At 36.6% G+C, this 23,106-nt stretch overlaps 2 protein-coding genes and 2 pseudogenes across 4 annotated transcripts; 1 reads left to right on the top strand and 3 right to left on the bottom strand.

Annotated features, from left to right (window-relative positions):
- Positions 1-1,406: 1,406 nt before the first annotated feature.
- LOC120133097 (putative rRNA methyltransferase YqxC) lies at positions 1,407-4,024 on the bottom strand. Its single transcript, XM_039149747.1, has 9 exons — positions 3,886-4,024; positions 3,491-3,572; positions 3,201-3,280; positions 3,014-3,116; positions 2,764-2,920; positions 2,281-2,409; positions 1,917-2,003; positions 1,742-1,786; positions 1,407-1,637 (listed from the first exon to the last, which is right to left on the bottom strand). The coding sequence occupies exons 1-9, from the start codon at positions 3,983-3,985 to the stop codon at positions 1,497-1,499; spliced, it is 924 nt and encodes a 307-aa protein (XP_039005678.1). The 5' UTR covers positions 3,986-4,024; the 3' UTR covers positions 1,407-1,496.
- A 10,060-nt stretch (positions 4,025-14,084) lies between these two features.
- On the top strand, positions 14,085-15,176 carry LOC120133177 (annotated as a pseudogene).
- Positions 15,177-15,713: 537 nt separating this feature from the next.
- On the bottom strand, positions 15,714-19,513 carry LOC120133176 (uncharacterized CRM domain-containing protein At3g25440, chloroplastic-like). 3 transcript variants are annotated; one of them, XM_039149821.1, is made up of 5 exons: positions 19,352-19,513; positions 18,522-18,776; positions 17,341-17,665; positions 16,738-17,145; positions 15,714-16,512 (listed from the first exon to the last, which is right to left on the bottom strand). In XM_039149821.1, the coding sequence occupies exons 2-5, from the start codon at positions 18,626-18,628 to the stop codon at positions 15,979-15,981; spliced, it is 1,374 nt and encodes a 457-aa protein (XP_039005752.1). In that variant the 5' UTR covers positions 18,629-18,776; positions 19,352-19,513; the 3' UTR covers positions 15,714-15,978. The 3 variants fall into 3 exon arrangements, with proteins under 3 accessions (XP_039005752.1, XP_039005753.1, XP_039005754.1); XM_039149822.1 differs by lacking the exon at positions 19,352-19,513 and having other exon boundaries at positions 15,716-16,512; positions 17,341-17,625; positions 18,522-18,626; XM_039149823.1 differs by lacking the exon at positions 19,352-19,513 and having other exon boundaries at positions 15,716-16,512; positions 17,341-17,643; positions 18,522-18,596.
- A 1,861-nt stretch (positions 19,514-21,374) lies between these two features.
- On the bottom strand, positions 21,375-22,784 carry LOC120133212 (annotated as a pseudogene).
- Positions 22,785-23,106: the final 322 nt, after the last annotated feature.

Raw genomic sequence — 23,106 nt, 5'->3', positions numbered from 1 at the left:
TAAAATATTATATTTTTCATAATATTTTCCATTGTAACATAAAATATTATGTTTTTAGGTAAAATACACAAATAGACCCCAACTATAAGGTGATGCTTTATTTAATATCTCAACTATTAAAAATTACAAAATAATCCATTGACTATAATATATTACTTTTTTAAGTCCACCAACTATTAAAAGTTATAAAATGATCACCCGACTATTCATATGTTCTAAACTCGTTCTTTTTATTAAAAAAATTGATAACAACAACAACAACAAAACCCTATTCCCATGTACGATGGGGTTAAAAAATTGATAACAAACTGAGCTAAATGTAAACATGATGACTGTGATATGATAAAATCTAATCTCAGAATCTCAAACGACTATTATATCTCAATCATCATATTAACATCCAGATCAGATTACCACCAACTTTTAACGAAAAATGACTTTTAATTATCAATAGACTCAACAAAACAACATTCTATAGTTAAAATATCATTTTATAACTTTTAATAGTTCATAAACTTAATAAAGTAATACCTTATAGTTAAAAGACCATTTATGTACTTTACCCTATGTTTTTTAATAACATTTTTGGTCTTGCCTAATTTCCATGCGTTTTCTCTTTAAGTCTCCCCATTTCTCTTCCAGGAGCTTATGGGGGTGATGGACCAAGGGAAGAAAACAATGTGACGATTCGCAGTCTGCAGATCATTGATACTGTCTGTCTCTTCTATGATCGCTTCAGAGAAAAAAAATGACTCCATTGCCATATGATGAAGTGAAGCATGCTGTTAAGATGCTAGGAAGAGAGAGAGAGCATACTGAATCATGGTCGGGTTGAAGGACGGGGAATATCCAACTGAAGAGGGCAGATGGCTTGCAATGACTGCATGGAATCAAGCAGCCATACCTGTGAGAACAGGACAGATCGATGTGGCGAAGATGTGGATGGATGCTGGGGATGGAAACTTATAAGGCATACTTAGAGGATTATGTTGCTGAATTCGAAAAGGAATTTCATACGCAGATTGCACGTGGAATACAGCCTCAAATAGAACGGTAACACGGTATAAATCCATACATTTAAAGAATGTTTCTCGAGTAATGTCCACATTACAGATATGAGTTAACATCTCACACTGTACGTGTGTGGTGTGTCTGGAGATATAGATATATTGATATCAGTTTTATATGTGATGCTGCAGGGAAAAGAACATAAAATTTTACTCTACTAGGCATTAAAATGGCTCAAATCCAAACTTCATAAATGATGAAATCTTTTATTGTTCAAGAAAACTGACAAGTAAGCATTGAAACAAAAGACACATTAGTCAGGAATAAAACGGGAGTACAATATTGGAATTTGAATTTCAAAATTGCTGAACGACACATTTTAAAAGTGAAACTGTCTCAATTTTTCTCGGTTTGTTTCTTCTTTATAAATACAATGTCACATGGATACATCAAACTCACATATCGATGTATCCTTCCATATGATAAAACTATTCCGAAGTTTTATCGGAAATTCGACTGAAGCAAACGAGAAATTCAGTATTACCTTCAGCACCCTTTAGAGGAGATTCAATCCAACCTTTGCTTTGAAATCCAAAGTTCTCTACACCTTTTATGATCTTTTCAAGAACCTACACAGAAATTTAACAAATCTTAAATCATAATGACTTTATTCATTTTTCATATAGATTACAGTGCCTTGGACCAAAAAGAAAGAAAAAACAAGAACTGGTACCTCCTCATGAACTTTGGGATCTCTTACTATCCCACCACTTCCTACCTGCAAAGGCATTTAAAAAAGATTACCCCCTTTACGTTGTAACTATCCCAATTTTGTAGACACCTCGTCAATTCTTACGTACACGTGTACATATATGTTCACAGTCCACATGTATACATATATTCCTTACTTGTGATCTACGAGCTTCGAACTGAGGCTTAACCAGGGTAATTAAAGTTGCCTCTTCCTTCATCGCATTCACCAGAGCAGGCATGACCTGTGTAAGAATGCAAACAAATAACAAAAGGTTATGACAAAGTTAACCTTAAGGTCGTTAGCATGTAATTACTATTAACAGAGCTAATCCGTTCAAGAGGACAGTAAATCCATACATGTATAAAATTGGAGAACTTTAAGCCAAAGAATCTTTCTGATAAATGTAGGAAGTTAAGAGACAAAACAGAGTGGAATTCAATGAAGAAACAGATTGAAACAAATAAAAAAGTAATGCAAGCATGTTAAGAAAGGCGGTTTGGAAATGTCTGAAAGCTTACCAGAAGAATAGAAATAAATGAGAGGTCCAGAGTCACCAGATCAACTTTTTGCGGGAGACCCGAAAGGTATCTTAAATTTGTTCGTTCTATCACACAGACACGTTCATCTCGACGAATCTTATCTGCTACCTGTTCAAAGTTGAAATCCATATGCAGTCAACAACCATTAGAATTCAAAAAGTGCATATCCAGTTACACACAGGGAACACATCATCTAGTAGATTTACTGTTTCTGTATAAAGTAAGCTTCATTATTCAAAAACAAAGGTCGAAATATAAAATACTATTAATAACTTGCAAGTCTTTGAAAGAAACTCACCAAGATTAAAGAATATACTTGTCCTAAAAACCCAGTCACATCTTAATTAATATGATCATCTTATCAAGTGAGAAAATCAAGGGCCATATTTTCTCATGTAAGCTCTTTAAAACTTATAAAGGTACTTCATCTGCACATGGTATTATGAATTTTCCAATTTGTACCTGTCCGTAACCAACATCAACTCCATAAACATAAGAAGCACCATACTGAAGCAGGCAATCGGTGAATCCTCCCGTGGACAACCCAGAATCAAGGGCTATTTTGCCAGCAACATCAACAAAAAGCTGTTCAATTGCAGCTTCTAACTTATATCCTGCTCTGGATTACCAAAGGTAACATTAAAATCAACCTGAACATCTCGACAATACAATCCCCAAATAACGCAGGATAGATGTTGTGGAAAATAATCACCTACATACGTATTTTGGAATTTCGGCAATGATCTCTACAACAGCTTTGTCGGAGACAGGTGTTCCAGCTTTGTTTACCACCTTTCCATTAACATAAACTTTTCCTGCAATAAAATGCGGAGAGAAGAAAATTTACAATTGCTCCAAATGCATCAATGTACGGGGACACATGCAATTGAAGATGATACCTTGTAAAATCCACGACTGTATGAATGTTCGACTGTACTGCTGAAACCTTTCAAGACACAACTCATCCAGCCTTTTTTTCCTGAAATGACATGAAAAACAATAACATATAGAATGGATGAGACATGGACGGATTCCTAGGGCCAATATAAAGCTTGAACTAAGATAAAGTCACTTAGAAACTGGCATATTCTTCCAGTGTCAATGGGCATTCCCGGAATCACAGTTAAACTATGTATGAGCATGAAACAAAACTATCTTTGAATATGTAACGTAAATCATATAGGCTTACTTTTTTGGTATTTGAAGTTTTTCAGCCTTGGAAACAGCAAAGGTTCTACAGGGACTATTGATATGAGATTTGAACAATCTCCCTGAAAACAAAATCCCAAAACTATTAGAGCACAACAACCCGTATGGCCTAAACCAAGAATAAATTCCATTTCTTTAGCACCCAAAAAGGAACCATTCAAATAAAAAAGAAAAACCCACAAATAATAAATTAAAGGAAAACCCTTTCTTACTCTAACCTTATCTACAATCAAAAGTGTTTGTAAAAATTACTGAAAGAGAATTAAGAGAAGAACCCTCATAAAGAAAGCAAGCATGTAGACGTCAACTATGAGTTTAAAGCAAAAGAAACTAAATATCGGCGTGCATGAATCTACATTTAGATATGGAAGGTACCATGAAGAGGAGAGTAAGATTTGTATAAGAAGAACAAAGTGGTGTTACTGCTGTCGCAGCAACGGGTGATAAAGGGAAGCTTCACGATATGCAGTGCCATTTATGGCTTCGTTGAGTGGCTTTCTCAATTATAAGCCTCCGGCAATCAGATGAACCTGTTCTTGGTACGCAGTTAGCAGTTCACCGTACCCAAAAGCTTAAAACGGCCTGTCGTTTCCTGAACGACGTGCGAAAAGACCAGGAAGTCTAAAAGGCCAGTGAGATTTTGGGCATGAGCTTGGGTTGACAGCCCAACTTGTAGTATTTGGGAAGCCAGCCCCAATACAATATATTGGCCTATTTAGCTAAATATCGGTTTTTCCCCACTAGGACAAACAATTTTATTAATTAGCTCAATATGATAGATAAAAGTTTATTTTGGGATCTACGATATTTATCACGTGTTTAAGGAACTCGTTACGTTGAGTTGATGAGTTTGACCAAATAATATTTTTTATTTAAACTCGTCACGTCGAGGTGATAAATTCTAATAAAATATATTTTTTATTTAATTTTTATCACATCGAAATAAAAAATTTGAATAAAAAATATATTTTTATAAATTTTAATCACTTCGAGGTGACGAGTTTCAAGTCATTGTAATAAATGTCGTAAATCCCTAAATAAATTACTTTATGTTGTATTGAGCTAAATAATTATCCCACCTATAGTATTGAACTCAAATTGCCTCTAAATATCACCCTAAACACAATTCTCATAGAAAAAGTTGTAGTAAAAAAATTCTACACATAATATCCATGAATTATTTGTTGATGTAGGACGATTATTATCACCTAAAAGATATCGAGCATACATACAATATATCTTTTAGAAAATATATCGATCAAATTGTTTTTTTCAACTTTTTTGGGAAACTATTTTTTTCTTTGTCTCGTCCATGTGTCTTTCGCAGGAGAATTAAAAACGCATTGTGGTTTATGCATATAAGATACATCGTATTTTCGACGTATTCTAAACCATATTGTAATAATAGTCCTACTTCAACAAATAAATTAATGGGCATCATCTAAAGAACTTTTTTCCACATATCATTATCTCGACATTTTTGTCCAATTATCATATTGTCGTCGTCTTTCGGGTGGGCCCGAAATTGGGCTTCGACTTGAATGAAATATGGGCTAGAGTCACCACCGATCATTTAAAAAATATTTAGGTTAATCGGATATCATCTTACCTGATCTGCGTTTTACCAGAAATATGTCAGGCTAGAGAGTCGATTATGGTCAAAGAATGATTAACACCCCTGAACCGCCCTTTCGTTACCATTTTAATTTTTCGGTTGTCTTAATTGCGAAAATTAAAATAAAAATTAAAGTTTAAAAACCCGATTCGAATTACTCCATTTTAAATATTAAAAAATAAAAGGGGACAAAATGAATACTACACAAAATCATCAGTTAAATTTCTAATTACACAAAATGAATACTTTCAAGTCCAAGGCTTGCATCAACATAGCTTTCATGTAGACATCAAGATTCATCCATAACAACCAAAATGGCTAAAAGTAAAAGCAATCAATCTTACACACGATGAAATAATTTGTGCAAATCTCATGGTGTAAAGGCAACCCGAGGTATAATCAAAATCTTATGATGACCATGTTAAGAGATTTTGAAATTAATGGAAATGGTAGGGATAAACAACAAAATTCTTGTATAAAGAGATAAGTGTTGAAATTATTAAAATGGTTTTCAAGTTTGGTAACCAACTTTGAAAAAAATGGTTTTCAAAGTTTGGTAAATGTTTCTTTGAAAATGGTTTTCAAAGTTTGGTAAATGTTTCTTTGAAAAATAGTTTTTCAAAGTTTGGTAGATGTTTGTTGAAAAATGAAATGGGATAATCACAATTAATCCCTAGGCTTTAGGGTATTTACAAGATTAAGTCCTTAAGTTTCAACTATAAATACCCTAGCTCATTTAGCTTCAAAACAATCCCAAAAATCATTTCTTTCTCCCAATACTAGAGAGCTTTCTTGTGAGTAGTGAGTGTTTTGTAAACACCTGTAAATTTTCTCTCTTAGTAAAATATCTGCAGCAGTCCGGAGAGACGTAAGCACAATTGGCTGAACTCCGTTATTAATTTCGGGTATTATTTTTCTGCTTTTATTTCGTATTCTCACTAATATGACTATAGGGAAATTACTTGTATTTGGTTTATTTCCCAACAACTGGTATCAGAGCTTTTGGTTGTGAATTCTGCCAATTTTTTGCGAGGTTACTATTCAGGTTACTATTCATGTTAATAGAAAATTTCGTGAATAGTGAAATTTGGTCGGCGATACGAGTTTGTCGACGGAGGTGTTCTAATATACGGCGGTTCGCAGAAATTGTCAGAAACGATCCAAACGAAGCCAGATTCGAGTGGGAGCGATGGCTGCAGACGAAGGGAATGTGAAAATTGAAAAGTTCGATGGTGCGGACTTTGGATTTTGGAAGATGTAAATTAAAGATTTTCTATACCAGAAAAATCTATATCAACCCCTCTCAGGAAAACAACCAGAGGGCATGAAGAATGAAGACTGGCTTTCTCGACAGACAGCCTCGGAGTTATCCGACTGACGTTATCCCGCAATATTGCTTTCAACATATCAAAGGAAAAGACCACGGCGGGTCTTATGACGTCTCTCTCCAGTATGTATGAGAAGCCATCGGCCTCAAACAAAGTTCATTTGATGAGGCGATTATTTAATTTGCGGATGACGGAAGGGGCATCGGTGGCACAACACCTAAATAAACTCAACACAATCACAACCCAGTTGATTCAGTGGAAATTGAATTTGATGATGAAGTTTTGAGCTTTAATTCTCTTATCATCTTTACCAGACAGTTGGAATGCTACTGTTACAGCAGTCAGCAGTTCGTCGGGAAACAACAAATTAAAATTTGACGATGTTCGGGATCTGGTATTGAGCGAAGAAATTCGACGGAGAAAATCGGGTGAAGCATTAACCTCCTCAGCCTTGCACACAGAGTCCCGAGGGAGAACTTCAGAAAGAAATTCAAATCGTGGCAGATCGAAATCCAGAAGGAGAAAATCAAGAACAGAAAATAAAGATTTTACCTGTTATAATTGCGGCAAGAAGGGCCACTTCAAAAGAGATTGTCGAGCACCGAAGAAAAATACCGGCGCACAGGAATCTGCTAACATGACGGAGGAGACAGGTGATGCTATGATTTTAAGCGTCAACAGTTCGATTGAATCATGGATTTTTGATTCAGGGGCATCTTTCCACTCCACGCCATGCCAAGAAATCATGGAGAACTATGTCAGTGGTGATTTTGGGAAGGTTCATCTTGCTGATGATGAAACCTTGAAGATCGTCGGAAAAGGAGACATCCGACTAAAGCTGCCAAACCAGACCACCTGGAAGCTGACAGGAGTGAGACATATTTCTGGTCTCAAAAGAAATTTGATTTTTGTAGGACAGCTTGATGAGAAGGATACAGTACAACCTTTTCAGCTGTGAATGGAAGATTACCAAAGGAGCACTCGTCATTGCTCGTGGTAAGAAGACGGTACTCTCTATGTAACCTCAAATTTAGATAATATCATTGCAGTAGCAGATGTTGATGGAAAATCAAACCTATGGCACCAAAGGCTTGGCCATATGAGCGAGAAAGGAATGAAGATACTTCTGTCAAAAGGGAAGCTGCCGGATCTAAAGAATGTAGATGTCGGACTATGCGAGGATTGCATCTTTGGCAAACAAAAGAAAGTCAGTTTTGCAAAGATTGGCAAGACACCCAAGGCAGAAAGGTTAGAATTGGTTCATACTGATGTATGGGGACCATCCCCAGTTCCATCTCTTGCAGGCTCACTATATTATGTCACATTCATCGATGATTCAACAAGGAAGGTGTGGGTTTATTTTCTGAAGAAGAAATCAGAAGTCTTCGATACCTTCAGAAAATGGAAGGCCATGGTGGAAAATGAGACTGGTTTAAAAGTCAAGCGGTTGAGGTCTGACAATGAAGGAGAGTACAAAGATAGTAGATTCAGAGATTTTTACGAAAACAATGGGATCAAGATGGAGACAACAGTTCCCATAACACCGCAGCAGAATGGCATAGCAGAGCGCATGAACAGAACTCTGAATGAACGTGCCAGAAGCATGAGGATACATGCCGGATTGCCCAAATTTCTATGGGCTGAAGCTATCAACACTGCAGCTTACCTGATCAACCGTGGGCCCTCAGTTCCTTTGGATGGCGGAATACCAGAGGAATCTTGGAGCAAGAAAGAAATAAACCTTTCACACTTAAGAGTGTTTGGTTGTATTTCTTATGTACACATAAACTCTGCTGAAAGAAGTAAACTTGATGCCAAGTCCAACAAATGCGTATTTGTTGGTTATGGTGGTGATGAGTTTGGTTACCGGTTTTGGGACTACGAAAATCGAAAGATCATTAGAAGCAGATGTACAAAGACAGGTCAACCGCAGAATCAAGTAATACTGAAGCTGAAACAAAGAAATTTGCTGAGTTCGAGGAGATTTCTGGAAATGATGTTCAGATCAGCCCTGAAGCAGTTCAAGAGGAAGAACCAGGCACACCAGAACTGAGACACTCCTCGAGAATTCCTAAACCAACCCAACGGTATTCTCCTTCTTTGCACTACTTGTTGCTGACTGACAATGGTGAACCAGAGTGCTATGATGAAGCAATGCAAGTGGAGGATTCAGTCAAGTGGGAGTCTTCCATGAAAGATGAGATGGACTCGCTTATGTCAAATCAGACATGGAAATTAGCTGAATTACCACCAGGCAAGAAAGCGCTCCATAACAAGTGGATTTACAGGATCAAAGAAGAGTACGATGGGAGCAAACGCTATAAAGCAAGATTGGTTGTCAAAGGTTTTCAACAAAAGAAGGATTGATTACAATGAAATTTTCTCTCCAGTCGTGAAACTATCTACAATCAGACTGGTGTTGAAAATTGTAGCTGCGGAGAGTTTACATCTTGAGCAGTTAGATGTAAAGACAGCTTTCCTTCATGGTGATTTGGAGGAAGAAATCTATATGAGACAGCCAGAAGGCTTCATAGAGGTAGGCAAGAAAAACCTGGTATGCAGGTTGAAGAAGAGCTTGTATGGTTTAAAACAAGCTCCTAGACAGTGGTACAAGAAGTTTGATAGTTTCATGAGTAGCAGTGGTTTTACCAGATGCCAAGCAGATCATTGTTGCTACATCAAGAGGTTTGATAATAGCTTCATTATTTTATTGTTATACGTTGATGACATGCTCGTTGCAGGCTCAGACATGCAAGAGATTATAAACTTGAAGCAAAAATTGTCAAAGCAGTTTGCTATGAAGGATCTGGGCGCTGCAAAGCAGATTCTTGGGATGAGGATCAAGAGAGACACAAAGTTGGGGACTTTGATATTATCACAGGCTGAGTACATCAACAAAGTACTCTCCAGGTTCAACATGCAAGATGCTAAACCAGTAAGTACACCTTTAGGTGTTCATTTCAGACTCTCCAAAGAACAGTCACCAAAGACGGAGGAAGAACGTGCACACATGGTGAAGGTGCCGTATGCCTCAACAATTGGAAGTCTGATGTATGCCATGGTTTGTACCAGACCAGATATTGCTCAAGCAGTGGGAGCTGTTAGCAGGCACATGAATAATCCAGGCAAGGTACACTGGGAAGCAGTCAAATGGATACTCAGATATCTGCGGGGTACCACAAACAAAACACTTTGTTTTAAAGGTGGAGATACGATACTGACATGCTATGTAGATGCTGACTTAGCCGGAATTGTTGACATCAGAAGGAGCACTACAGGGTATGTCTATACTCTAGGAGGAACCGCAGTGAGTTGGGTTTCTCAACTACAGAAGATAGTTGCTCTCTCCACAACTGAAGCAGAATATGTCGCTGTTACGGAAGCCAGTAAGGAGATGGTTTGGCTCCAAAGTTTCTTGGAAGAGTTAGGCAAGAAACAAGAAAACAATGTCTTGTATTGCGATAGTCAAAGTGCTATACATCTAGCAAAGAATCCGTCTTTTCATTCCAGGATAAAGCACATACAATTGCGATATCATTTTATCCGGTCTCTTCTGGAAGATGGGATTTTGAAACTTGAAAAGATCAGTGGAGCTCAAAATCCGGCAGACATGTTGACAAAGACGGTGACTACAGACAAACTGAAGTTGTGTTCAACTTCAGTTGGCATGCTAGAGTAACAAGACTAGAAAAGTTGTTGCATTGATCGAGGTGTGAAGACATATTAAAATCAGTCTTCAAGTGGGAGATTGTTGAAATTATTAAAATGGTTTTCAAGTTTGGTAACCAACTTTGAAAAAATGGTTTTCAAAGTTTGGTAAATGTTTCTTTGAAAATGGTTTTCAAAGTTTGGTAAATGTTTCTTTGAAAAATAGTTTTTCAAAGTTTGGTAGATGTTTGTTGAAAAATGATAATGGGATAATCACAATTAATCCCTAGGCTTTAGGGTATTTAAAAGATTAAGTTCTTAAGTTTCAACTATAAATACCCTAGCTCATTTAGCTTCAAAATAATCCCAAAAATCATTTCTTTCTCCCAATACTAGAGAGCTTTCTTGTGAGTAGTGAGTGTTTTGTAAACACCTGTAAATTTTCTCTCTTAGTAAAAGATCTGCAGTAGCCGGAGACGTAAGCACAATTGGCTGAACTCCGTTATCAATTTCGGGTATTATCTTTCTGTTTTTATTTCGTATTCTCACTAATCTGACTATAGGGAAATTACTTGTACTTGGTTTATTTCCCAACAATAAGAGTGCCCAAAACTATAACCCATTAGATATTAGTATATCATAGAAATGAATCTGTTCAACTTTTTCACATTTAGAGGATCATATCCAACACCATGCCCGGATATATATCGAACACGTGTATTGGAAGGAACATAAGTGGTGAGAGCAACATCGGTGAGATGCGTTCAAGATTATAAAGTAATGACAATGTAGAAAATATACCAGATCTGTGGCACTATAAAACATTCTACTTGAACAAGGGTGGGATCATCAGATATTTGTATATGTACGACATCGGTATACTTAACTATGTTCTCTTAGATCTTAGTGTTTGTGTGTGTTAAATTGGGATATTTCAAGAAAAATGAAAGTAACATGTGATGACAAAATATAGAATAATACTTAGAGATCTATCCTGAAATCATCAAATACATCAAGGGATGAACTAAAGTCAGAAAATATGTTATAGCATTTCATAAACTTGAAAGATAACAATATCAAACGCATAAATATAAGTGATGGAGAAAATTCACAATTAAATCCCCTCGGACCCCAGCTTCTTCAATAGCTTCCCTCACAGCAGCCTCCTCGACTGTTTCATCATTCTCCCAACCTCCCTTTGGAAACAAGAGACCTGGTCCGCTAGTTGAGGTAATCATCAGTACCTCAACCATCTTTCCAATTTTACATCATCTGTCTCGTTTGAATTATATACCCTCAAACTTCATCATCGGTTCTTCATTGCTTTCGGGTACCGGAGGTGGCTCTTTCGCTGCAACTGCCCTAACCACCGGAGTTTTCTCAGCTTGTGGCACGTAGGTAATATTCACCACAGGCACCTGGTCGTCTGCTTGAGCTGTCTTCTGAAGTTCGTCAGCCATGGTGAAAATTGAAACAGGAGAGGGGGAAGAAAGAGAGTCCATCCCCCTTTTCGTGGTAGCCCCCGTCCCTTTTTCTTTGCTCATAACAGGAAGAGTAAAAGAACCGGATGAAAACCCGAACTGCATCATGCTGAACGCCAGGGATTGAAATTGATATCTTACGACCAGAGCCTTTTGCTTGTTTCAGCATGCCTCGCAAGACAGGAGAAGCCATGCCGAGAACAGATGCATGTGCATAGATGATTCCACCATTATCAGTTCTAATGATAACATCGACCCTAAAGCCTCCATCAAAGAGGTTATCCCACATATCTCTCGTGGATGTCGACGAACAGCTGTTTCCTTTTGCTATCCACTGTTCATCGTAAATAACCCCTTCCGCCGACAGTTTGTAGCTGGGCCTGGTAATGGAGGTGGCGTTGGAGGAACATCATTGCCACCTTCATGAGATTGCTTCGAAACAACTGCCATCCGTCCAATTCACTTCCCTTTTGGAGGGATTTAACACGGGATTTTTTATTCTTGAATCTTTCTGTGTCAGCTTCTCTTCCTAACGTAATTTTTCAATGGAGAGGGGAAATGGAAAAGGCGAACACCGATTGCTCTGTTTCCGGCTAAACATGTGTAGTAGTAAAAAGAGACAAAATTAAACAGTGCAGGAATCTGCCATTCCAGACGAACAAACACAAATTTTAAGCGCCGCCGCCAGTGGCAAGAGCTTAGATGAAGAGGTTCCAGAGAAATGAGAAACGGGTTGCTTTTAAATTCCAGTCTGCCCCTATCTGTCACCACCAACTCCCCAGAAATATCGCTAACTCAGTTCCACGATATTTCCCCCCTTGATTTATGGTGGCATGACGATGGTGGGAGTACTGGAGGTTGTTGGGTAGTGTTTGTGAGAAAATGTCAATAGAAGTGATGTAGTGAGTTATGATTTGTTTTTTTGGGTGATGGATGCTGGACCGGATAAAAACTGGGGTCTATACATATTAATTTTTTAATTAACTTTTTATGCTATCTAAAAAATGTCACATCAAATGTATTTTTAAAAATTTATCCTATAGATCATACATTTATCTACATAACAATGTAGCTGCAAGAATTTATAATGAATACAATAAAAAAATATTAAAAAAATTATCAAGAAAAACGCACATAATGCATGTTAGAAACATAGGTTTACCACCAACATGAACATAAATACAAATCGGGCTAAACAACAATGTATATATATAAATCTTGTATTCAATCATTAATTATTGTATATTTAAAATTTTATATTTAAACATTTGAAAAATAAATAATTAAACAATGTGAAATTTGAGCATCTTATAATTAAAATGATTGATTTTATATAGTCAAAGATAGATGTTGAATTTGATCATATCAACATTATGAATTGCAAGTAGTATAGTAGAGTAGCAGCGTACCTTTGATCTTTGTTAAATTTAATGCTAGAATGTTTTCGTTCATATGTCATGTTGACTGAAAGATGACTTTAGGAAAAGTAAGGAAAGGTTCTTAGTGGATTTAAAATTCATGACCTATAAAAATACGAGAAAATAATAATAGAACAACGATATGTAAACTCAGTTAATATTTAACTAATTTAATTTATATATTAAATTGTATCATGGTTCTCAACTTGTATAAATGTTTTATAACTATTTTCTTTTACCAGAAAAGAGAACGGCGCTGTTTAACGTTAGAGACGTGAGATACGACTCGCGTCCATATTTTTCATCGAAGGTTTAACGAGAACCGTAGAGGATATTGGTTCGATCCTAGGATTTTCTTTAGATGATAAGATGGCTTCCCTCCATCATGTACATGTTCCATCGTACGCTTCATCAAAACCGTAACAAATATCAATCTTTACAATCCTAGGGTTTCTTTTCCTTTTTCTTTTTCATACCCGGTAAGTAGCTAATCATCTTAGAACGTATTCTATTTTTTTTGATTTTTTTTAAAAATAATAATAATTTTCTGTTTCCCGTTTGGTTACCGGGAAACCAAAATTAAAAAAGACTGGAAGCTTAGCAGCCCCACATTAACCAGCAGCTTCACTTCTCTCCGCCGTTCATTTGGATAATAATTGTAGCATGGTGTAATATTTGCTTTTGTAGTGTTTTCAGGATGGCGTCGAAAATAATTGACGATTCTTTGGGTAATAAATTTACTTTATTTGATATAAGAATCATGATTCCTGTTTGTGGATAGTTCATATCTTGCTTCTTACATCTCATTATCTTCATACTTCTCTTTTCAGCTTCAGCTAGATGCAAAATTTTTGTATAAGAAATCGGAAAATGGAGCTGATTCAGTTTTGCTTGCCGGCAGCCTTTGCATAAATGGACTATTTGGTCAAAGAAAGAGTAAATTTACTCGAGGGGTAGATTCAGGTGAAATCATAAAGTGTTTGGAACTTGAAAACTTTGATAAGCTGGAACTGGTGATCGATCATGAGCTTTCATGCAACATTGATTGACACTTGAGAGAAGTCGATACTGGTGATCGATCATGAGCTTTCATGCAACATTGATTTACACTTGAGAGAAGTTGATACGATTATGGATGAGTCTACTGAGAGTTTACCTTTGTTAGGCAATGCTGCAGATCGTATATTGGCCATGGAGTTTCAGTCAAGAGATGCTGCAAGGGAATTCTATGTTGCTTACGGCAGACTAGCTGGTTTTACAGTTTGAATCCAGCATAATCGACGTTCACGGATAAACAACACGGTTATCGGTCAAGAATTTGTTTGCTCAAAAGAAGGTTCCCGTGAAAAGAAATATATGTATAGAAAAGACAGGGTTCTACCTCCCCCACCAAGCACTCGAGAGGGCTGCCCTGCAATGCTGAGGCTGGCTATAAGGGATGGAGTAAAATGGGTTATTACCAAATTTGTCAAGGAGCGTAATCATGATGTCACCCAGAAAAGTACAGGGGCAAGGTTCTGCGGAAACATTGATCAGCAAGGTATGCCATGTTCTTTTTTTCAATTATAAATCAAGGTGCATCGTGCATACGAGTTAGCTTACTAGTTCATGATATCATATTCGATATAAATAAGGTGATGAGAAGTATGGATCAAGATTAGTGAGCCCTCATTCTTTCAGGTTTCACTCTAACCATGTAGAAATAGAACTGTAAGAATGCTCAAGTATATAATGCATCTTGTATCATCTTCCTTTTTTCACCTAATAATGGTTTTTCTTCTAGGATGAGAAGGATCGGAGAATACAGGAACTAACCCAAGAACTGAACAATGAGAAACAAAAATGTAAACGATAATGTGCTGCTTACTAGGAACAATTACGCACCTTATTGAAGTTTGTTGAGGAGCATACCGATCAATTGTCAAGAAGAGTTCAAGATATAGTCTACAACATAAAAGAACTTGAAGCGTAACTGGGAGATCGAGGTTCTGTTTATTCTATCTTCTCGATAGGCCAAAAATTTGTATGGTACACTGTACGATTCCTTTACAACCCTTGTTTGGATATATACAATGGTTATTTTACTAATGCAAAAAGTAGTTAATTTATATCATTTCTTGCATATTTGGGTTAGAAATTGCAAGGCCTTTCTGGGAATTGTAGTGTTAAATGTAAAAAAGAGTGGACATTGGAACTAGTCTTCCGTTGAACCATTTCTGAGGTAGATAGAAGAATTATAGGCAAGCTAAGAGCCCCATTAAGGTCTCTTTTTATTGAGTGTCAAGGGCTTAAAGGCTAAATATGCTAAAGAAAGAACATTGAGACTAATTTTGTCATACTTGCCATCTTTCATAAGTATTGAAAACCATTGCAGTCAAAGAATCATAAGCAAGATGAGGGGCCTATAATCTCCGGCATACAATTGCAGTCCAAAGAATTATAAGCAAGCCAAAGGGCTTATGAAAGCCGGCATACAATTGCTTCGGCCTATGAAAGCCAGCATACAGTTGCAGTCGGCAGATGGAAAAGCAGCAAGTTAAAGAGATCTATAAAAGCCGGCTTATAGTTGCAGTCAAGCAAGAATGGCAGAATTTGCACGCAAATGTACCTAAAGCTCGAAAATTCATAAAACACTTGAACAAAAGCATATCAGAGTAGCATTGGTACAATATTGTTGGATAAGTAGCTTTGACTGAACCCAGATAAGATTAATGCATGGACAATAGGTATACAATTCCGACGAGAAACTCGAGGTTGAGCAATTTGACATAATTTTACACCTTCTGTCTTCTAGAAAAATGTGTGCACAAGGAAGTTTTATGGATACTTGATAGGGAAGTTACCGGAAACTTGAGCATCACTACAATGATTCTCGGGAAGTACTGCAACTTACTCCATGCATAAGGACTCTCTAAGGAAGTAAGAGTAAATAAACATCTACCAAGCTATTTTGAGGATTACATTAATCATGAATCCACCTATCTCCTCTTTTTCTTTAGGAGTGAAGCAGCACGAAGAAATATCCGATCTACCTCATCAAAATTGGGTGAGTTAACATCTTCCTCAGATGTTGTGGGAACTTTTGAGCCCATAGGTATTTGGCGCAGGTGCTCCTCAAAATCTTCAGGTTCCCCGTCACTCTCTTTTGGAAATTTGTCAAATTCATCCAAGAAAAGCGGCTGTTCTCTCTCCTCTGTCTCAGTGTCGGACTCGGTCTCGAAAATATCTGACAAGTCCTCAGAATCTGAAGCCATAAGCAAATCTGTTTTGGATTCATTTTCAGAAAGTTCCTTGCTCTCATCCAAAATTTCTTTCAATTTATTTGACCCTTCATGTTGAATGCTTGAAACCTTCCCAGAATTCGCATTGTGATTATCAGTGTTTGGCACATGTTGCATAGGGTCGGGGTTATTCGCAGCTTGAGCACGTAGCAACTCAAGGTCCTGCTCGAGCTTTGGGATATACTTCCTGACGGCTCTAAGACCATCTCTGTATTTGGATTTATCCAGAGCCTGTACATCAGAAATGGAAAGAAAATGATGTAAGGCAAATTTAGACGATTAAGTACGAATACAGAAGACATTGCAAGCTCCCTTTCTGACATCGTTCCAAATGGGAGCTTAAATAATAACATGCTTGACATATAAGAGAACATTCTCAAAGCTGGCTGAGCAAACTGAAATTCATTTTCAATATTTGGGTGAAAAATAGAATCAAGAAAAGGAGACAAGAGAGACCTTCTTTCTAGAAAGAGTGACCCGAGGTGACATAATCTCTGTCGGCGGCTGAGAATAATTCTTCCCTCTGTACATAATTATTGTATTATCTTCATGAATGTCAAGCACAATTCCACCGGTTAATCTTGCAAGCTCAGCAGCAATCTCCTTGACTTCCTCCGGTGAGAATGTCTTAACAACCACCTTCAAAGTCTGATGCTTCTTCCAATGAAGGTGCATGTTCAAAATTACACCCTGGTAAATTCCTCGTCTTCCAACTGGCACATAATTTTTGCACTTGATTCCCATCTTCAAAAAGAAAAAGTGCTCTTCCGGAGTCAATATTTCTGGATCATGGGTTGTTTCCGATGATTCAGCTGGCTCAATCTTATTTAAAGCTGTCACAAGTCTTTCTTCTTTCTTTCGAGCCTGAAGAACAAATGGAGGAAATGCACATGAAACAAAAGTTGGAAACAGAAGAAATTACAGGTACTAACATATATATGACCATCTAAACAGCCACAACATCAAAATCACTCACTCACGAGGGAGAGAGAGCAGTGGCTTGAAGTAGACCCTAATCAATAAGCAAGAATTTTTGTAGAAAAAAAAACTGGGAATAACCTTTCCAAGTTTGTAAAGAATTTTTTCTTCAGCTGTCATTCTTTCATAATCTTTCTTCTTCTTCCACCTGAAGAATTTCAACCACCTTACTACAGCACGTTTACCCTTCAGTTTCTTCCTCTTCACCTTAAGGTTACCACTACAAGCATCATTGGTGCTAGCACCTCTCTCAGAATGGTCGAACATCCCACCAGCTTTTTCAGAAGCATTTGGAAATGGAGCTGAATGAATCCAGCCATGCCCCTCGAGCAGAAACCTCTTTATGTCATAGGTTGGAGCAAACGCCTGTTGTGGAGCAAAAGCCTTGCATATAACATTACCCAAGCTACTTCATAGTTAGTACATGCAAATTGTTTAAGGATATGTTGTTTTTCAAGTGAAAATTTCAGATATGCACACACATTTTATATTTAACACTTTCTTCAATGGGGTAAAGCCTAAAGGTTACAGATTTTACCAGGATGTTACCCACAAAACAGACAATGGGATCTTGAAAACAAGGGAGGAAAAATAATACAACAAAATTATAACATGATTCTTATTTCATACATCAACGCCAACAAGATCATTTGAAAAATAATCATGAAGCCTTTTTTCCATTCCATGAAAGCAAAGGAGCAATAATTAATATGGTTTTCCAATGAAACCAAAGCCAAAGGGTTCTTGGTTGGACCAAAAGCAAAAGGTGAATCCCAATTAAATTTCTTAAATTTTTCCAACAAAGATACAATAACATACAACATTAAATTAAACTACATATTTAGTCTGGTTCAGTTTTGATCACCTAACAATGTTTTTTTAAATCATCACCACCGCTACATCTTAATTTTATTTTGGTCATCCGCCCTTAAATAAATTAAACCAAAACATAACATTAGGTGACCAAATACGTAGTTTACCCAAATATTACAAGGGCATCGAATTCCTAAAATGCCAGTCACAAAGATTATTCATTTCATGTTGAAATCATACCAAATTGCCAAAAGCCGAGCTCTTTTCTATGATAAAAACTGCGTTTGCTTCACTGAATTAACACATTAGCTATTCAAACAGAATGAAATTGGAACATGGAAAAGAACCCTATCGCATTGGGAAAACGGTGCCGGCAGGAACTCTTAAGGCACAGATTCATCTCCATCACAAAACAAAACATATAGAAGAACAAATAGAGAAAAAGGTACCTGGTTTTGAGAAGGGACTTATCTGGGACGGAAATGAGTGAATTAGCGAGAAGAATATTGAGCCTACGTGATCTTCCTGAAGCTGAAAATAAAACCCTACCCGCCATTTCAATATCTCTTCTCCACTCTCTGTGCTCCGTCTCAAATTTAGGTCGCCTTTATAAGCTATGAACCGGTTTAATACCGGCCCACAAGCACGACGGTAATAACCTCTACCACGATCAACTCAAGTAGTGGATCGACCCGAATCAAAACCTACGAAATAATTTAATAAATAAATAATCTAAATAATCTGACAAATTCAAACGACTAAATTAACTACTATCACCACACTCAACATGAACTAAAAGGGTCAGTTCAAAATTTGTGGGTAATAGTGGAGGAAGCGATAAATCAGATTCCAGTTCGGTATCTCCAGCAAAAATTACGAACGTCCGTATCAAATCCTAGTTCAACGATTTCTTATTAACAAAACAATTATACGACATTTACGAGAATTTCTGGTTCGAATCAAGAATCAACATCGATGTTTCGGTTCGAATATGGGATTATCGATAACAAAAATAAGGGCTGCCGGTTCGAGTTGGGACAATTGGTTCGGCCACAACCAACAACTACCAACAATGGTCACCGTGGCAACAGTTGCAGACAAGGGTAATGACAGCCAACACGGCTGCTACAGGGGGGCATCAACGTTCACGGGCCAACAAAGGTGATTATCAACCAAGACCCAGCCATTTTGGCCTTCCTCGAAGAGAGTACGATCGACCAAACAGCCACTACCACTGTGGACAACCGGAGCAACATCAGTGGAAGCCCTCGATACTTACCAAAATATTAAACGGCGGCGAACCCTTGACTAAGCAAGGAGATAGGGAGAAGAACGACTGAACAACATTATCGACGAAATGCCCGATGAAAAACAATCATTGCTTGAAGAGTGAAAGAGGAGCGCCAGTGAAGAGAAGAAAGAAGAAAGGAAAAAGGAAAAAGGAAAAAGGAAAAAGGAAAAAAGGAGCGCGGTCGCGTGAAGAAACAAGGGTGAGAGTTGTGATATAAAGGAAAATGGGGTAATATTATGGTTAGTCCCTATAGTTTCAAAATATTTCTAAAGTGGCCCAACTTATTGCGTACTTTGCAAAATGCTTACCGAAATTCTGTCAAAATTCAATTTCGCCTTAAACGTAATTTTAGGGATTCAAATGAAAATCCCCGATTTGTAGGGATTCGAATTTGAGGAAAATATGGGGTGCTACACAAACTTAATCAAGATTCAAGAATAATTAAGGATAGTTAAGTTTTATCTCAAGCTACCAAACACTAAAAGTGACTCGAATAAACTTCTTATAACTAAAGGCTCAGCAGGCACACAAGTACTAGTAAGAATATCAAGATTCAGAGCATCAACTAGTGATGTACACATCAACCAACCACAGTGTAAGAGTTGGGTGAACCAAGGTCAAGGTAACACTGTCCCATATTTTTGAAGGAGAAAACAACTCAATGTTATAAGTGTATATCTTCTGTTAATGTAAAATCATATCCTGCAGAATTAATTGACAACAAATATGTCATGAGAACAGCAGAAATCAGCAATTGGGTTAACTCACGTGGTGAAGGCATCACCCAGCCGACAATCTAAATGACCAATATAATTACTGAATATAAGAGACAACACGAGGTTATCATGTACAATGAGTGCGCGTCAGTGATTTCGTTATTGTAAACAAAGCTTTCTAGGGCTGAATTATGCCGAGCTACAGAAGTATGCGCACAAATTTCACACTTTTTACTTCTCATAAAATTCAGCAAGCAAGTTATTGAATGAGTGAGAGACATTCTAATTCCAAACCATTTTTGTCCAAGAAAAAACATTTTATTTTTCCTCCATTATTCTTATCTAGTATAAGATTGAACCATATGTTGTAGTCCAAGCTAGCACACTAGATTGTAACAATACTGAAGATTATGACTAACATTATGTAATGAAATGCATGCTAAGGTCCACTTGAGAAGAAAGGTACATACGAAAACCTAAGTCTAATTTGGAGACAAAGCTAGTATAACGTTTAATGCTACGTTTGGTTAATAGGTACTAACATGGGGAAAACTTAATTATTACTATTAGCTTTAAAATAGTTTCCCATGACATAAAGAACTAATATAAATCTAAGCTTGAAATTAGAAAGATGAGTAAAAACTCAAGTAAAAAATAATACCTACTTATAAAAACAATATTTATTCCTTCTCTTTGTTCAAACTAAGTCGTGTGGTTTGGCTAAAAATTACCAAATGAAAATTTGTTGCTAACTTATGTACTAAAACATGATGAATACACTCCTACCCAATGTAGCATAAAAGGTTTATTTAGGGACAAAGTATAACATTTAAAAGGGAAAAAGAATGACTCTCTGTAATATGAACTACAAAAATTTAACCCAATGTAACTAAAAAATTTCACTTTTAACTTGGAACCTTGGTTTTAAAAGGCACAAGACACACGGAGGCGTAAAGGGTCCCTGGAGCCTAAGCACAAGGCGCAGGATGAAGAAGCGCACCTTTCGTAGGCGAAACACACTTTTATACTAAAAAAATGTAAGTCAATTATATAACATATTGTGTAAAAAAAACAACATTATAATCATATTGTGGGCACTTAAATATTAAAATATTCAATACCATACACTAACAACATAAATTAATATGAAAGCATAGTTCAAGTATAAGAAAGATAAAAGAACAAAAAGCAAACATGATTGTTGAAGTCTTGAAGACTTAAAGTTTCTAATTTTTTGTTTGACACACAACACAATAGAACTTAAACATTAAATACTTAAACACTCTAATACTCCACTAATCCAAATCATACTGATCAGAACCGTAATCTCCACCATCTCCTCCATAATCTTCATCTTCACCAATATCCTCTTTCATCTCATCTTCATCATCAATACACCAAAACTTTATGAGAAGAACTAGTAGTTGCGCCTTTTCCTTTTCTTTTATCAAATCTAGAAGATGGTATAGAAGTTTTGGCATTGAACCTTGATGCTCTAGTCAAATAACTAGGATCATGGGCTCCGACAACTTTACTAACTTGACCTATGTCAGACCATCATTCTCATCAAACACAAATTCATCTTCATCATCAGAAGAGTTGTTCTCCATTCTCTCAAGAAACCACTCATTGCTTTCCTCAATATCTTCCAAGAGAATAAGATCAATGTCTTTCTTTTGATATCGGCGTCTCAAAGCATGATTATATTTCACAAAGACTAAATCATTTAATCGGCCTTATGTCAATCTGTTTCTCTTCTTTGTATGAAGCTGCGAGAAGTAAAAATTTAAATAAATTATTAAGTAAAAGGTTTATAAAATGTTATGATAGGAAAGAAATATGAAAAGATAGTTTTTTACAATCTGAAAAACACCTCAATTCATCTCACAACTAGTAGCACTGCAAGTGATACTAATGACTCTAATAGCAAATTTTTGGAGGTTTGGAGTTGAAGCTCCGTATATAGACCACCACTTTGCTGTAAAAAAAAAAGAAAAATATTATAAACTTATTAGTTAATAATTTTAAAGAAAATAAAAATGATAAAATATTATAAGTTAATACCTGGAGATTTAATCTTCCTTTGTCTAATAGTCATCTGTAAACCAAAAAGGCCTTGGGCATTTCAATATATCTATATTTCTGTATTGATTTTGTCTTGAATTTCAATCTCTGGATTCAACCTTGTAATACAATCATATAAACCCTCATAACTTCTTCACAAGATGAAGTATCAGAATTATCATAAAAGAGATTCATGTTTAAACAGTGATCGGTTGCATGCAAAGGTTGGTGAAGTTGACAATTCCATCTTTTATCGGTACATTCAAAAGCTTTGTTATAATTCTCCTCCTTCATTATAAAGCTTTTACTAATAGATTCCTTAGCTCTATCAATGGCTTTGTAAATATACCCCGTAGGTGGTTTCTTCTCTCCATCAACCATTCTCAAAACCTTCATAAGAGGTCATGTTAACTTAAGCGCGTAGAGTACATTCCACCAAAATGTGTCTTGTAGAATGTAGGATGCCATCTTTTTTCCTCTCATTTCCTTTGGCCACTTAGATTCATTCCATTCTTGAGAATTAATCATCTTTCTCAAGTTGTTTTTTTGCTTATGGAATTGGGCAAGCGTGATGAAAGATATCGCAAATCTAGTAACCGTGACCTATGCAAATTTCTCTGATTTGTGAATCTCCTCATCATGTTCACAAGAGAAATGAGATTTTATATGTAGTCATTAATGAACATACACTTCTTCAGTACATTCTTCACCTTTGGAATATCTCAAATATCCTCCAACATTAAATCGATGCAATGAGCCATGCATGGGATCCATTAGAGATTTGGTCTTGCGACCATTAACAATTTTCCTATAAATTAATAAAACAATAATCAAGTAACTTGAATAAAACAAAAAAATAAAGGGAAAAAAGTAAATAATTTAATATTTTTACCGGCTTTGACATAGTTAGATGCATTATACGTTACCACTTGGACCACATTTTTCTCGCCTACTTCCTCCACC

This window comes from Hibiscus syriacus, unplaced genomic scaffold, assembly GCF_006381635.1.
Source record: "Hibiscus syriacus cultivar Baekdansim isolate YM2019G1 unplaced genomic scaffold, ASM638163v2 tig00110577_pilon, whole genome shotgun sequence".
NCBI lineage: Eukaryota > Viridiplantae > Streptophyta > Magnoliopsida > Malvales > Malvaceae > Hibiscus > Hibiscus syriacus.
This window is presented reverse-complemented; position numbering and strand designations above follow the sequence as displayed.